The sequence below is a fragment of the Trachemys scripta genome, chromosome 4, assembly GCF_013100865.1.
Source record: "Trachemys scripta elegans isolate TJP31775 chromosome 4, CAS_Tse_1.0, whole genome shotgun sequence".
Classification (NCBI taxonomy): domain Eukaryota; kingdom Metazoa; phylum Chordata; order Testudines; family Emydidae; genus Trachemys; species Trachemys scripta.
In genome coordinates, this window is record NC_048301.1 from 73,791,030 (window position 1) to 73,804,822 (window position 13,793).

At 42.7% G+C, this 13,793-nt stretch overlaps 1 protein-coding gene across 2 annotated transcripts in view; it reads right to left on the minus strand.

Moving 5' to 3' along the window:
* The window catches only part of PRDM11 (PR/SET domain 11), a 59,637-nt gene that overhangs the window by 9,370 nt on the left and 36,474 nt on the right, over positions 1-13,793 (minus strand). The window contains exons 6-7 of one of the 2 annotated variants that reach the window (XM_034769580.1): positions 4,677-4,864; positions 654-1,304 (exon numbers count right to left, since the gene is read on the minus strand). In XM_034769580.1, coding sequence (XP_034625471.1) covers positions 654-1,304; positions 4,677-4,864 — 839 coding nt within the window. The remainder of the gene's footprint in view (positions 1-653; positions 1,305-4,676; positions 4,865-13,793) is intronic. The other variant, XM_034769581.1, reaches the window with a different exon arrangement.

Below are 13,793 nucleotides of genomic sequence, written 5' to 3' on the forward strand. Positions count from 1 at the left end.
TTTCAAAGAAAAATCAACATAATTCTCATAAAAATCTTACACATCAGGCCACCTTGGACAAAAAGAAATGGTATGACATTTTGGCCACTAGCACAATGCATAAGGTACACCACGTACTGCTTTGGGAGAGAAAGTCACTAAGTTCCTGGAGGAAATGAAACATCTTCAGAAAGGGACACATGCTTCCATTAAGGGCATAGAGTGAACAATGAATGCTTCCAGAGGAGGCAAAGTATTCATTATTCTTTATATACATGCAGTGAGCTAGTATATTTCAGACTCAGCATTTCAAGTCATTCAGACTTTCAAGCAGAGCTTCCTGATGCTTCTGCTGAAAAAAAAAAAGAATGCGTCAAGAATACAGCAAACAAACCAGCTGCAATGGAATTCTGTTTTTTTTATTGACAGTGTATTGATTACAATAGAAACAAATAGAGCACGTCATCATTACAGAATCTTCCCCAAACCATGTCTTCTATTCTACTCACAGCAACTGCTTCTGCCCCCTGCAAAACCTAGTCAGCAGGCTTCCATAAAACAAGGCCTTCCTCAGAATATTCAGGGTAAAACATTTTAGATATACACAGCAGATAGTAACTCCATTACTCTCCTTAAGCAGGGTTTGAAGAACATTCTAATTCTGCATGACTTACCTGTGGGGTCAGACAACTCTTGGAGCTCGGGTACCTGAGGTGGTACAAGAGGTGGCTCAGGTAACTTTCCAGATCTCAACATGTCTAGTTCAGCCTGCAGCTCACGGATCTTCTTCTTCAACCGTATGCAGTTGGGACAGAAGGAAGTTGTGGGGATTTCATGTGAGTTGCCTTGAGTCGATGCTAGCGATAGCTCAGTCGGGCTGTCTGCCGTGAGTGACAGAGGCTCTTCGTCTTCATCTTCCAGGAGGCCCATCTCTTTGGCCGCACTGTAAGAGGAACCATGGGGGACCTTCCATTCACCTTCATTTTGGTTTCTGCTGAAGTTTGGGGAGCTATGCTGAATGGCAGCTCCACACCTTTCAAAGATGTCTTCGGCCTGGTATTTGGATGCCTTTCTAATGGAAAGGGGTGTGCTTGTTGTTAGCTGGTGCTCTTGCCGCTTTGCTGATTCTAGGGAAGCCTCCAGCACATCTTTGAAGATGAGATCTATCTTCTTTTTCTTCATCTGGGTGTGGGATTCCCCCTCATCACAGCTGCGCTTGTAGGGGCTCTTCCCTTGCTTTAACGTGGTGAGCTGGAGGGGGCCTCTCATATCCTCTTGATTTTCCACATTTTTTTCTGACTTTTCTCTCTGTAATTTTTTATCTCCTAGAAAGGAAAGTGAGGGGTGTGGATCATCAAAGAGAACTATGAAATATTCCTCAATCCAAAACTAAAAAGAAAAGAAAAAAGCAGGACAAATCCCTGCATATGTGTTTATTGTGTTACAAATAAGGGAACTAAAAGAATTCAGTGGAAATCAAGACTCAGAAGAAGAGGAGCTCTACTAATGGGCAAGCCTTCAACATGGAGAGACAGTATCTAGGTAGCCATACAGGAGTAGGACCCATACATTTTTAAGAGAAGAAAAACTATAGGCAAGTTGCCGAACATAACAGGTATAACCAACCTGTGCTGGAATGAGACTACAGAATTAATTACTGATCACAGTGGAACCCAGAGCCCTGTGCCCAAATACCTATTTCCCTTCTGGAAGTACAGTGACTACTTTGACTTGGTAAAAGGTATCAGGTGAACAACACATGAAGCTTGAGATTCAGAGTTTTCCATCAGAACCCCAGAGTCTGCCCATTTCACAACAGAAAGCTTGGAAGCCTTTTCATTCTGTTTCAGTTTGGAGGCTCTTTCAGAGATGAGAGCGCAAAGAGATCAAAGACTTGCAGTCTTAATCCGTATGGTACATGTTGCCAACTCAGCTAGAACTGGTGAATGCCCTCCAAGGTTGGGACAGCTATCTTGTCCCAATGGATTCTAACAATGTGGCCACTATTCAAAATTAAAAAATAAAAGCAACATTATATAAATGATTAATTGCTTAAAACAAAGGGAATAGCCAGATTTCCTTACCTGGATATTCAAAGGATGATAGGTTTGGTTCAATTTCCATCTTTCTTCTATCTTGTAAATAACTTCAAGTATTGGTGACTTCCCAAACAAGAGGTTGCTTTATGCTGATTTTTTGTTTTTAAAACATATTCATGCTTTCGTAAGTTACAGTGTAGGAGTTACTAGGGTCTTTCTGAGGACAGCAATGCTAAGAATGCAGAAAAGATGCAAGACTCAAAACACTCAGGGTATGCCACTATATGGAGGGCTGGATCGGACAACCAATTTCATGCTGGGCTGTTAGGGTAGGGTTGTATCCCACTTGCCATCTTGTATGAACCAAAACAACAGCCTGTGTTTCAACACATTTCATCAGGGCGTTTCTAAGGGCTTGAATATTTTACCTTATTTTTTTCCCTTTAGTGGAGGACTGCAGCCATGGATAAAGGAACTGACTTAAGACTGATCCTACTTCTTTTATAATTAAATAAATGGTTCAGCCCCATAGAAAGATATCAAACCACGTTAAAAACCCTTATATAATAGGTTTTAAGGCAGAAACTCTGATGATAAAAAACAAAATGAAAAATAATAGCAGCTTTGTTACTTATTGGGACTTTACAAAGTCTGTCTTTTTACTTGGCAGGCTGTAGCGGACTGTGCATGCTTCGGGTATGCGTCTAAATATAATATTATTTAACAGATTTCTATTTTCTACTGATCAGCAAGGTGAAGCACCTTCCAGAGCCACCCTCAGAGCAGATGCTGTAAAATCTGGGAATTCTAAACAAAATCTGCAAGTGATGCTCAGAGCTTGTCTATACTTACCGGGGGATTGACGAGCGGCGATTGATGCATCAGCGGTCGATTTAACGGGTCTACTGAAGAGCCGCTAGATTGACCGCAGATCACTCTCCTGTCGACTCCTGTACTCCACCGGATCGAGAAGAGTAGGGGTAGTCGATGGGAGAGCATATCCCATCGACATCATGTAGTGTGGACCCTGCGGTAAGTAGATCTAAGCTACGTCGACTTGAGTTACGCTATTCACATAACTCAAATTGCGTAGCTTAGATCGAATTTCCCCTGTAGTGTAGACAAGGCCTCAGTATTTGCAACGTCTCCATTTCTGTTTTGCAATACCGAGCCCACTGCAGAGAGTGACTGGCTCCCAGAGATACCTGCAGGTTTCTCGGTAGGCCTTTTCAACCATCTCAATTTCTCCTAAAACAAGATCATGCAGCAGGATTTTGTTGATCCTAGTGAGACACAGACCCAGTTCTTCACTACACATATAGCTTCACTCTGGTCCAATGTGCACTGTGACTTAATCTCTGAATTCATACAAACCCAAAGTCTAAATGCAAGTGTGGTGTTTGTGTGGCAGGGCTATTGATTTCCAGAACCTGTGTCATGGGCACCCAGGCTCAGACCAGCATTGGGGCATACCACTTAACTGCCAGCTGACATGTGGGACACCCAGGACATATTCTTTCCCTTTAGTATCTTCTGAAGGTTTCAAAATATTTGAGCAATTGACGCATGTGTGGGATAAAGCAAATCCCCTAAAGCCTGTATACAGTTTATTAATATAATTGTTCATGGAATAAGTGCATATTCACCAAATATTATCATTGATATATCATATTTCCAATGCGTTAAAACCAGGGTGACAGAATAAACAGATCTTCCAGGAGGTCCTGCCCTACCCATGTTTTAACAGAAGACACCTTTTACCAAGTCAAGGCAGCAGCTGTGCAATAATACACATAGGGTTTTTAATTATAAAATTGTATTTAGTTTGGCGGCCTCTCAGAGGCCCTGCCATTCTGTGGCTGGGCTTGCAAAGAAATTCCCTTGGTCCCCTTTGTGTCATTGCATTGTACAGACAATCAGGTGCATTGAAGGTTTTGTGTTTTGTTTTGTTTTTGTCATCCTCTAAATCTCCCTTATTGGCAACTGAATGCTGGTCCAAAGGACAAATGGATTTGTTCCAGTGTGGCTATTCCTACAGTAAGACAACAATACTAATCCAAGGAAAAAACAATCTGATTCCACTGCCAATTACAAAGCCTGCCATATGCATTACAAGCCATGTAAAGCTGTATGTTTGATGAGTCTCTAGCCAATGCAGTGATATTCCCAAATTAACTCACTGAAGATAGAGAGAAATTATGTCAGGAAATCAGACATATACAAAACACACCAAGGAAACATCCCTTTCACACGCATACAGAACCATCCAAATACTAGATGATCACAATGGTCCCTTCTGATCTTGTAATCTATGGTCTTCAGGGGAGCCATCGACTCAGCAGCCTTCACAACAGAGAGCCTTGTAGAGGGGAAGTTCTGAGATCCCAGTGCTTTGTTTCAATTTCTTACAGTACATAAAGTGAAAATGCCCTTCTGTGATCCTTCATTCCAAAACGTGGGGGTTTTTTACTCATATCTATCCCAGGGAACCAGGCAGGAGGGACTTTGCACTCAGTGGGCTTTGGTTATAGACGTTCAGAACTCCGTATAGAGGTTGAGAATTATTTATTTATATTATGCCTTTGATCGAAAGCACTTGGTGCACAAAGCTTGATCACAGAAAGGGAAAAAAGGGATGATGGGAAGGAAGGAACTCACCTCTTGTGAGGTTTCTGTTGATGGTCTCCTGGGACATACTATGCAACCGCTTCATGTAATCCTCACTGTACCAGACTCTCAGCCTCTCTCCAGGCCGGATGTCCCGACAGGCTCGGAAGTAAATCCTCTCACTATGCTGAAAGGCCATCAGGTTCTGCTCCCTCTCTTCTCGGGATATGACCACATACCTAAGGGTGAGGATAAGGCAGGCTTGAATCACAAACTTCAGTGGGAGTGTGCTCCCTCCCTTTCTTATCAAAGTCAACTGAGACACACCCACAGTCATGCCAGAATGATCTTCAAAGACAGCCACAGAAACGGCAAGATTGGATAGCACTGAATTATGAACAATGATATGCCAGTGTATAGATACAAGAACATGAACAAGGATACTTAAGGACTATTAAACAGGTTCTTGGGTCTGTGGTAACTGTTTCTGCCTGGGAAGGGAGGTTACTACTTCTATTACTGTAACAACATATATGCCATCTTAAGGACTATCAGTATCAGTGCTTGTGACGCGCACACTCACCTTTGACATTTTTCTTGCCTAAAATGTGTTAAACAGAATTGGTGACTTCCTGGACTCTGGACTTCCTGGAATCTGCTACTGCCTGTTCCACCCCAGGAGTCCCTCTCATTCCTGGAAATGACGGAACCTTCTGGCCTCCCACCAACAGCTGCTCAAACACCATTTGACCCTTCAAGATGAGCCGTATTTCTTAGCCTCTCCCTTGCTGGTTAAGCAGTACCTGGATACTCAAAACGGGGACGATCATGGTAGCTGATGATGAGTGCATGAGCCAAACATTTTTAACTGCAGTCTAGGAAACTGAGGGATCATCTACACTGGTGGCTTTTGCACTTGTGCAATTTCATTGGTATCCAGTACAAAAAAAATAGTGTAGACAAACTGTAAATGCTTGAAATCCAATAACACAGGCTAACGATCTGCTAATGACTTTTGACTGAAAGATCGAAGTTCAACAATGAGATTTTTTCCCCCCCTGTTCTCAAGAAGCCCAATTTCAGCACAGTGGGAACACGGAAATTAATCTTGCTAGTCAGCCAATCCTCTACATGCATCTCGATAATATACAGATTTAGAGGTAGACATATAATAGTCAGGCTAGTGCCTCCTTTTCTTTGTCTTGGAGGAGGAAAGAAAGGCATCCTGTAAGCCATAAGGGTCCCATCCATTGCTGCTTAACCATCTTTTGTAGTCCTATAGGACTAGAAGCAAAACCCGAAAACTATGCATATAAAACTGGTTGATGCTATTTAAAAACTATATATTATATATTTTATAATTTACATCTTCTCTCCTTTTTACTCCTCTTCTCTTCAGCTTTAAAGGCTCCATGTCACAATGACCCCAATGTCAGTATGGGAGAGCAGCCAATATGCCTCCTTCTACAGTCTCCTACTATTGTGGTTTGTATGAATCATTGTTAATTCAAAGCACAACTTCTCTTTGGATAGAGAAATGTGTGTATTTTTCTTTGAATTCACATTCTCTCTCTCTTACACACACATGTGTACACACACACACACACACACACACACAAAATTGCAGGGGGAAAAAGTTCACAAACTTGATCAAGTTTTGCAAATACAAGAAACAGGTTTGCAAAGCCTCCGGCAGCATGAGCTTCAATCAGCTCTGGTTTTAATGTTAACCAACTGCCCGTTTGACTGTAATCAGCTATGTTTTATGTACTATTGTGCTATACACAGTACCCACAATGTTCTATAGTCATCAGTAATTATGCAAACACTTTATCACTCCCACCAGCAAAATAATCCAAACAGCCTACGAGACTTTTTAACTAGCCTTTTATAAATGCTAGAAAAACTGAGCCCTCATTCACAGCAATGTAACACTGGGAAGAAGGATACTAGGGTTTGTGCTTGTGCATCAGATGTCACTTCTGTGTTGACCTATTCAGGCATTCAAAAAACAATGCCTAGAACACTCAGGAGATATGCTGCTTTGCTATGATCTGTTCAGTGGTTAGTCCACCTGAGCAGGATAAGTAAGTGCAGGGAATGTTTGCCCCAGCACAAGCAAAGTTACAGAAATGTTCCAGTGACAGTTAAGACCTGATTCTCCAGCTACTCTTCATCCCCAGCTTCCCAGTTCCATGGGAACGTTGATGAGATCAGTCTGCTCCTCTATACAAGCACAATTACTTTTAGATATTTAACATCTCCCACAAAGGCATTCATCCTTTACAGAATGCGTACAGTTCAACCCAGTAGCCAACAACACTGGTATTTATAGGATAGTATCTTGTAGGGCAGGATAATCTTGTATGTGCCCAATAACTAGATTTGTCATAGAGATTTTGAGAATTCAATAAGGTTCAGCTTTGTGTGAGAGTGAACTGGTAACATTATCTATTAGGTCCCTCAAGAACAAGATAATGTTAAAGCCCCGTATTCCTGTTACACGGCTTACTATGCCCGCCAACCCCCCAAACCTCTCAAATTTTCTGCCTGATCCTTAGATACACTAAGGACCCACAATTCCCACTTTATGATTCCCACCCATTTTTCTTTTGCCAGCCTGGCTTTCCCTCCCAGGTACAGTGCTGGCTGCACACTGTTTCTTCCCAGCCACAGCTTCCAGTATAACCTACCTTGTCTGCCACTTCCTGACCTTCCATCACACCAGGAACTAGTGGTGTGTGTTTGAAATACAGAGAAATACAGCAAATGCTATTGTGGATCCAATCAGTGGTGGATCTAATTCAGGCTGTCTGACAGTGGCCAATGCTGGATTCTTCAGAGGAAGGATCAAGAAACCCCATAATGGACAGTTCTGGGATAATCTGCCCATAGGTAAATTTCTTCCTAGCCTGGGGCAATTAGTGGTTGGTTTTGTATTTGCATTTTGTAAAGAAGCATTTCCTTTCACCGGTTTAAAATTACATTGTCACTGAATGTCCCCTTGAGGTGTGAACCATGAGAGGAGGGGGGGAAAACACGAGAACTGGGAGCATGTTTAAATGGCAAGGCAGATTCCTGGAAAAATAATGGAACAAATAATCAATCAATTTGTAAGTACCTAGCAAGTAACAGTCAACATGGATTTGTCAAGAATAAATCATGTCAAACCAACCTAGTATCCTTCTTTGACAAGGTAACAAGCCTTGTGGATGGGGGAGAAGCAGAAGATGTGATATATCCCAATTTATTAAGGCTTTGGATACTGTCTCATATGATCTTCTCATAAGCAAACTACGGAAATGTAGCCTTGACGAATCTGCTACAAGGTGGGTGCACAATTATTTGGAAAACCATACTCGGCATTTATCAATGGTTCAGTCAAGCTGGAAGGGCATATCCAGTGGGGTCCCGCAGGGATCTGTCCTGGGTCTGGCTCTATTCAATATCTTCATCAATGATTTGGATAATGGCATAGACAGTACTGTTATAAAGTCTGCAGATGATACCAAGCTGGGAGAGGTTACAAGTGCTTTGGAGGACAGGATTAGAATTCAGAATGATCTACCGGGAGAAACAGTCTGAAATAAATAGGATGAAATTAAATAAGAACAAATGCAAAGTACTTCACTTAGGATGGAATAATCAACTGCACATATACAAAATAGGAAATGATTGCCTAGGAAGGAGTACTGCAGAAACAGATCTGGGGGTTATAGTGGATCACAAACTAAATGAGACTCAACAATGTAATACTGTTGCCAAAGAAAGCAAACATATTTCTGGGATGTATTAGCAGGAGTGTTGAAAGCAAGACATGAGAAGTAATTCTTCTGCTCTATTCAGCACTGATAAGGCCTCAGCTGGAGTTCTGGGCACCACACTTTGGGAAAGATGTGGACAAATTGGAAAAAGTGCAGAGGAGAGCAACAAAAATGATTACAGGTCTAGAAAACATGGCCTACAAGGAAAGATTGAAAAAACTTGGGTTTGTTTTGTCTGGAGAAGAGACATGATAACAGTCAAATACGTAAAAGTACAGTAAAAAGGTTACTATAAAGAGGAAGGTGACAGATTGTTCTCCTTATCCCCTGACAGGACAGGACAAGAAGCAATGGACTTATATTGCAGAAAGGGAGATTTACGTTAGACATTAGAAAAAAACTTCCTAACTGTCAGGGTAGTTAAGCACTGTATCCAATTACCTAGGGAGGTTGGGGAATCTCCATCATTGGAGGTTTGTGAGAACAAGTCAGACGAACACCTGTCAGGGATGGTCTAGATAATACTTAGTTCTTCCTTGATGCGGGGGACTGAATTAGATAATCTCTTGAGCTCCTTTCCATTCCTACATTACTATGATCAGAGAATTCCTGGCTGAGAAGAAAGGCCAGGTGATCTGCATTTTCCCAGTAGACCTTACCCAAGCCAATCTCCCAGCAGCCAAAAACATTCCCTGTTCCTTTGTAGACAGCTCTCTAGTGGCCCCTGCCTACTCTGGAAAGTGGTTAGTTCCCAGCTGTTAACCACCTAGCATTTAGCCAGTGTCTTTGGCCTGGTCTACACATACAAATTACATTGTTTTAGCCAATATGCCATCATCACTTGACTCCATGGTTATCACTGCTTTGTCTGTTTCGATTTCACATAATGCATCTCCTGCATTTACAGTTTCACCTGGCTCAGGATAATCAGAGGATTGACAGCCCTGGAGACTACAATCCTCTGATTATCCTGAGCCAGGTGAAACTGTAAATGCAGGAGTTGCATTATGTGAAATCGAAATTACATTGGTGTAATTCAACCTGTTTAGGAACTGGTGTAGTTAAGATCAGTACAATCCCATTGTGTAGGGATTTCTGAATTTGTTTAAGAGCGCCTTTTAACCGTACTGAATTATCTTAAAACTGATGGAAGGCTACATCTACACTGCAGTGGCCCAGCTATGGCACTGCAGCTGTAGCACCGTACTGCAGACATTTGCTACGGCAGCGGTTTTTCCATCACTGTAGCTAGGTGGTAGCTAGGCTGACAGAATTCTTCTATCAATCTAGTGGTGTCTACACCAAGGCTTAAGTTAGCTTAACTACATCTCTCATGGGGGCAAATTTTTTCACATCCGTGGGTGATGCAGAATGGTCAACCTACGTTTTAGGTGTAGACACTGCCTAACGTGCTCAAATCAATTTAAGACTGTCTACATGAGAGGGCGGAAGCAATTTAACTATATCTACACTAAAAAGTTAGGTTGACCCAGCTATTTTGCTCAGAGGTGTGAAAAATCCACCCCCCGTGTGACATAGTTGAGCCAACCTAATCCCCGGTGTTGACCTAGCTAGCACCTCTTGGGGAGATGGAGTAACTACAGTGACGGGAGAACTCTTGTCATGGTAGTGAGCGTCCACACTAAAGTGCTATGGGAGTGCAGCTGTAGTGCTGCAACATTTCTAGTGACGACGTAGACACTGGTACAACTTCTGACAAGACCTTAAGGCTGTTTCCCAGCAATATTCCTAAGTGAGGTGAGGTTCCAAAAGGAGAGAGATACTGGTGACCATGGACATGCGACTCAGTCAAACCCATCCATCTGCAATAGTTTCGGGTTCTTAAGAGGTACCTGCAGATTACTGAGTAAAGTGAAAATAATGAATTTTAGCTTTCACATGGGTGATAAAGTCTCTCAGCTGTCCCATGCCCTAGGACAGAGAAGCTAAGGTGTAAAGTCATAGCAAATCCCTCTTCAAATGCTGACAAGGACTTTGCCCAGTCTGTTCCGACCCAGTGAAATGCCAGGTCTCAGATCAACAGCACTGTTCAGATATTACACTGCTCAGAGACATGGGAGCCTGCTGCTCTTGTTGGTGTGTATTGACTGGAATTGATTCCTTAGCTGTCGGAGAGGCAAATAGGCACCAGCAGTGATCCTAGCTATGCAGAAGCTGGCCCTGCAGTATGTGCTTTCCATTTAGTGGCTGAATACTGTTCTGTATTCCCTTTACCCTGCTTCTCTCTTACAGCTGACTCAGGACTCCCAGTGACCAAGAAGCTCTCAGCGTCTCCCTGCTCAGGGGTGGTTGGTGTAGTTATGTCTCTCACACTTCAGAAGTAAGGGAGATCTGGGGGGAACAAGGGGGACCTAGTGGAGATTCAAGTATTGGAGAGCGCCACAGGCCACTGGAGGGTAGGGTGTGTGTGTGTTGTGGGACAGTTGGGAAGCCCAGGAAAAGGTTTGTTGTGGCGGAGCCTCAGTCATTCTGCCCCTCTCCCAGTCAGCCTCCCTAATTCTGTCCTCTTTTCTCCCCCCATTTACATGAACTATCTCCTCCCTCGGGGCTCTGTGCTGGTCTGGTGCCAGTAGAAGCCAAGGGGAGGAAAGAGAGAAGCCCACCTGGCTGCCTGAAGGCATGTGCCACAGCAGATCCAGGAGGAACATCTGCAGCTTGCTGCCTCCATTTCAATGACCACAGGAGATGCCTGCCTGCAGCCCAGCCGCAAGTGACAGGGCTGTCACTTGCGGCTGGGCTGTGGGTCACTCCAGGTTTGTGACACTTGGCAGCCCTGGGATGTCTGGGAATGTCAGACAGCAAATGGATGTGGCTGTTGAGACGGCTGCGTACGCTAGATCTTTAACTTTAGCTCCCTGGCACAAATCCACGCGGAGATGGAGTAGGAAGGACAAATGACCCAACAAGCATGTGTGTTAAAAGTGTTATATATTTATTGTAATTTATTTAACAAAATACTTTTAAAGAAATATTTTTCCAGCATATACAAGAAATGGAAATACTGGCATAAGCACAGCAGTATGCTTCAATATGGGCACTTTGTTTATCAGACTTCAATCACCAGTCAGTGTGATGTGCACAGGAGGAAGTGCCCTTTGCAAGACAGTACAAAGCAACCGTTTCACTGAGGGTCTACACAGGGCAGACAATTCTCCCCGGGAACCAAGCCCCATCTGTAATACCCCACAGAGGAAATTATATATATAAAACTTAATCTAGTCATTGGATTTTATAATACATGGTCCTTTCTTGTCGCCAATCCCCCAAGCCCTGGGTTTGCGCTTTAGACTGTCCCATTAGCAGAACAGAAAACAGGGTCATCAGTGGTGGCTCCAGGCATAAAAAGACTAAGCAAATGCTTAGGGCCCCAAGCAGCTCAAGGGGGCCCCTGATTTAGTATTACCCCCAAAATACTATTTGTCTTATTTAATGTGGAGATTTTAACAAGCATATTAGTATGTGATGTGTTGGTACATCAGAAATAATGCAGTTAGTATTTTTAGGGAGTGGGTAAGGGGTAATGGAGGGCCCCTAAATAATTCTTGCTTAGGTCCCCCAAAGGACTACCACCTCTGAGGGTCATCACTCTTTAAGTGCCTCTGTACATTAAGGGCTTAATCCTAAAACCTTCTGAGTACCCATAACTACCATAAAAGCCACTGGGAACTGTGGATGCTTACCAGCTGCAGCGGTTAGGCCTCCATTGTCTAGCTCTGAGAGTTCCCACGGCAGCTCTCCGAAGACAACATAATCAGGGGGGCTAATCTTGTAGTTATATCAACAAGACATCAGCATGGACCAAATATTATAATAAATATGAACTAAGAATGTTACTAATAATATCCAGCAGTAGCACCATATTTACTCATACAAGCTTTTTAAAACATTTGCCATTTCTCAGTTTCTCCTTAAGCCACATTACAAAAGTTTCTCCAACCTCTGACCAAATACATTCCCCCACCAAAAAAACCAAAAAGAGTATTTTTCTACAGAATACAAATATTGCAACTGAAGCAAAATGGCAGACTAATAGAAAGGAAAGCGAGCATTGCCCTGCTCTGGCCTTGATGCTCTGGGGAAATTCCTCTATGAGAATCCAAAGTTGATTAATTCCTAGAAGAAAGGAGGTTTTCTCCTCACCAGACCTTGGCTTTCTTGAACTAGAGCCCTTTCTCAAGCAATTAAAATTTTACCTATTTGTATTAGGACAGTCAAATAAAAATATACACACCAGGAATGGCTCAACCACTGCAGTAACACTGAACTGAAGTATTTTAGACAATTATCACAGTATATTTTAGAAGAGAAATGGCAAACAGCTGAAAGAAGAAAAGACTCTTAACAGTTTCAGAACAGTAAAGTAGGTCTCACATATTGTGCTGTCTGAATTCCCTGTCCACTAAGGCTTTGCCTACACAACCTTTAGCTGAATTTGCAATTGGCTTGTGACAAGGCTGGCTCTAAACTGGATTTGTGTTCACAAACCCAACATGGTTAGTACTTGGCTAGTAACTGTGGCAGCTTTGTTTCACCATTTCAAGAGATCTAGGATAACACGTGCTGTCTCCGTGCAACCAGGTAGTAACACTTGTGTGTAGATGTGAACCCCCCAACTCTGTTTGTGTCTCCAATTTGGATAATCCTCCTGTTACCCAGCTCTATGAAAAGAAGGACATCCCAGAGAGCACAGGCTCACAAGCTGCTGGTGTCACTCTGCGTGAATGTCCTCTTGGCACACAGGGACAACTGCCCAGATTTTTCTACAGTCTGAGGTGGCATGACAGATGAGGATGTGCAAACCAGGGTAACACCCAGTGGTATTGTGAAAAAGCTGCTGTGCGGATTCAACTCAACAATGTGTGTTGTAGCCAGGTCAGATGAAGGTATTAAAACCTAGTTTCAAAATCAAGATTATACATGTAAAGGCAGATGGAGCCTATGACAACAACAAAGTTTAAAATGCTGAAACATAGTTCTCTCTTGTCTGGACAGAAACAAAGTGTTTGAGGTTTTAGTTTAGATATCTATCAGGAAATTTAGATTGTAAGCTCTTCAGGGCAGAGACCATGCCTCAAATTCTGCCCTAGGATACCCCAGTGTAAATAACTCCACTGAAGTCAATAGAATTATACTGATGTAAAACTAGTGTACATGAGATCAGAATCAGGCACGATGTCTTTACTTGTTTCTGTAGAGTACCTAGCACATTTTTTGGTGTACAAAAACAATAGAGGTTATAACACGCCAGAAAAGAACATGGTACAACCCTGTTTGGCCACAATCATATTACAAAAAACTAGCCATGTTTAACCCTGACTGTGACGTGCAGACAGAGCCTCAGATACACTCAAGGAAATTGATGGATTAGACCCTGCAGTGCAAG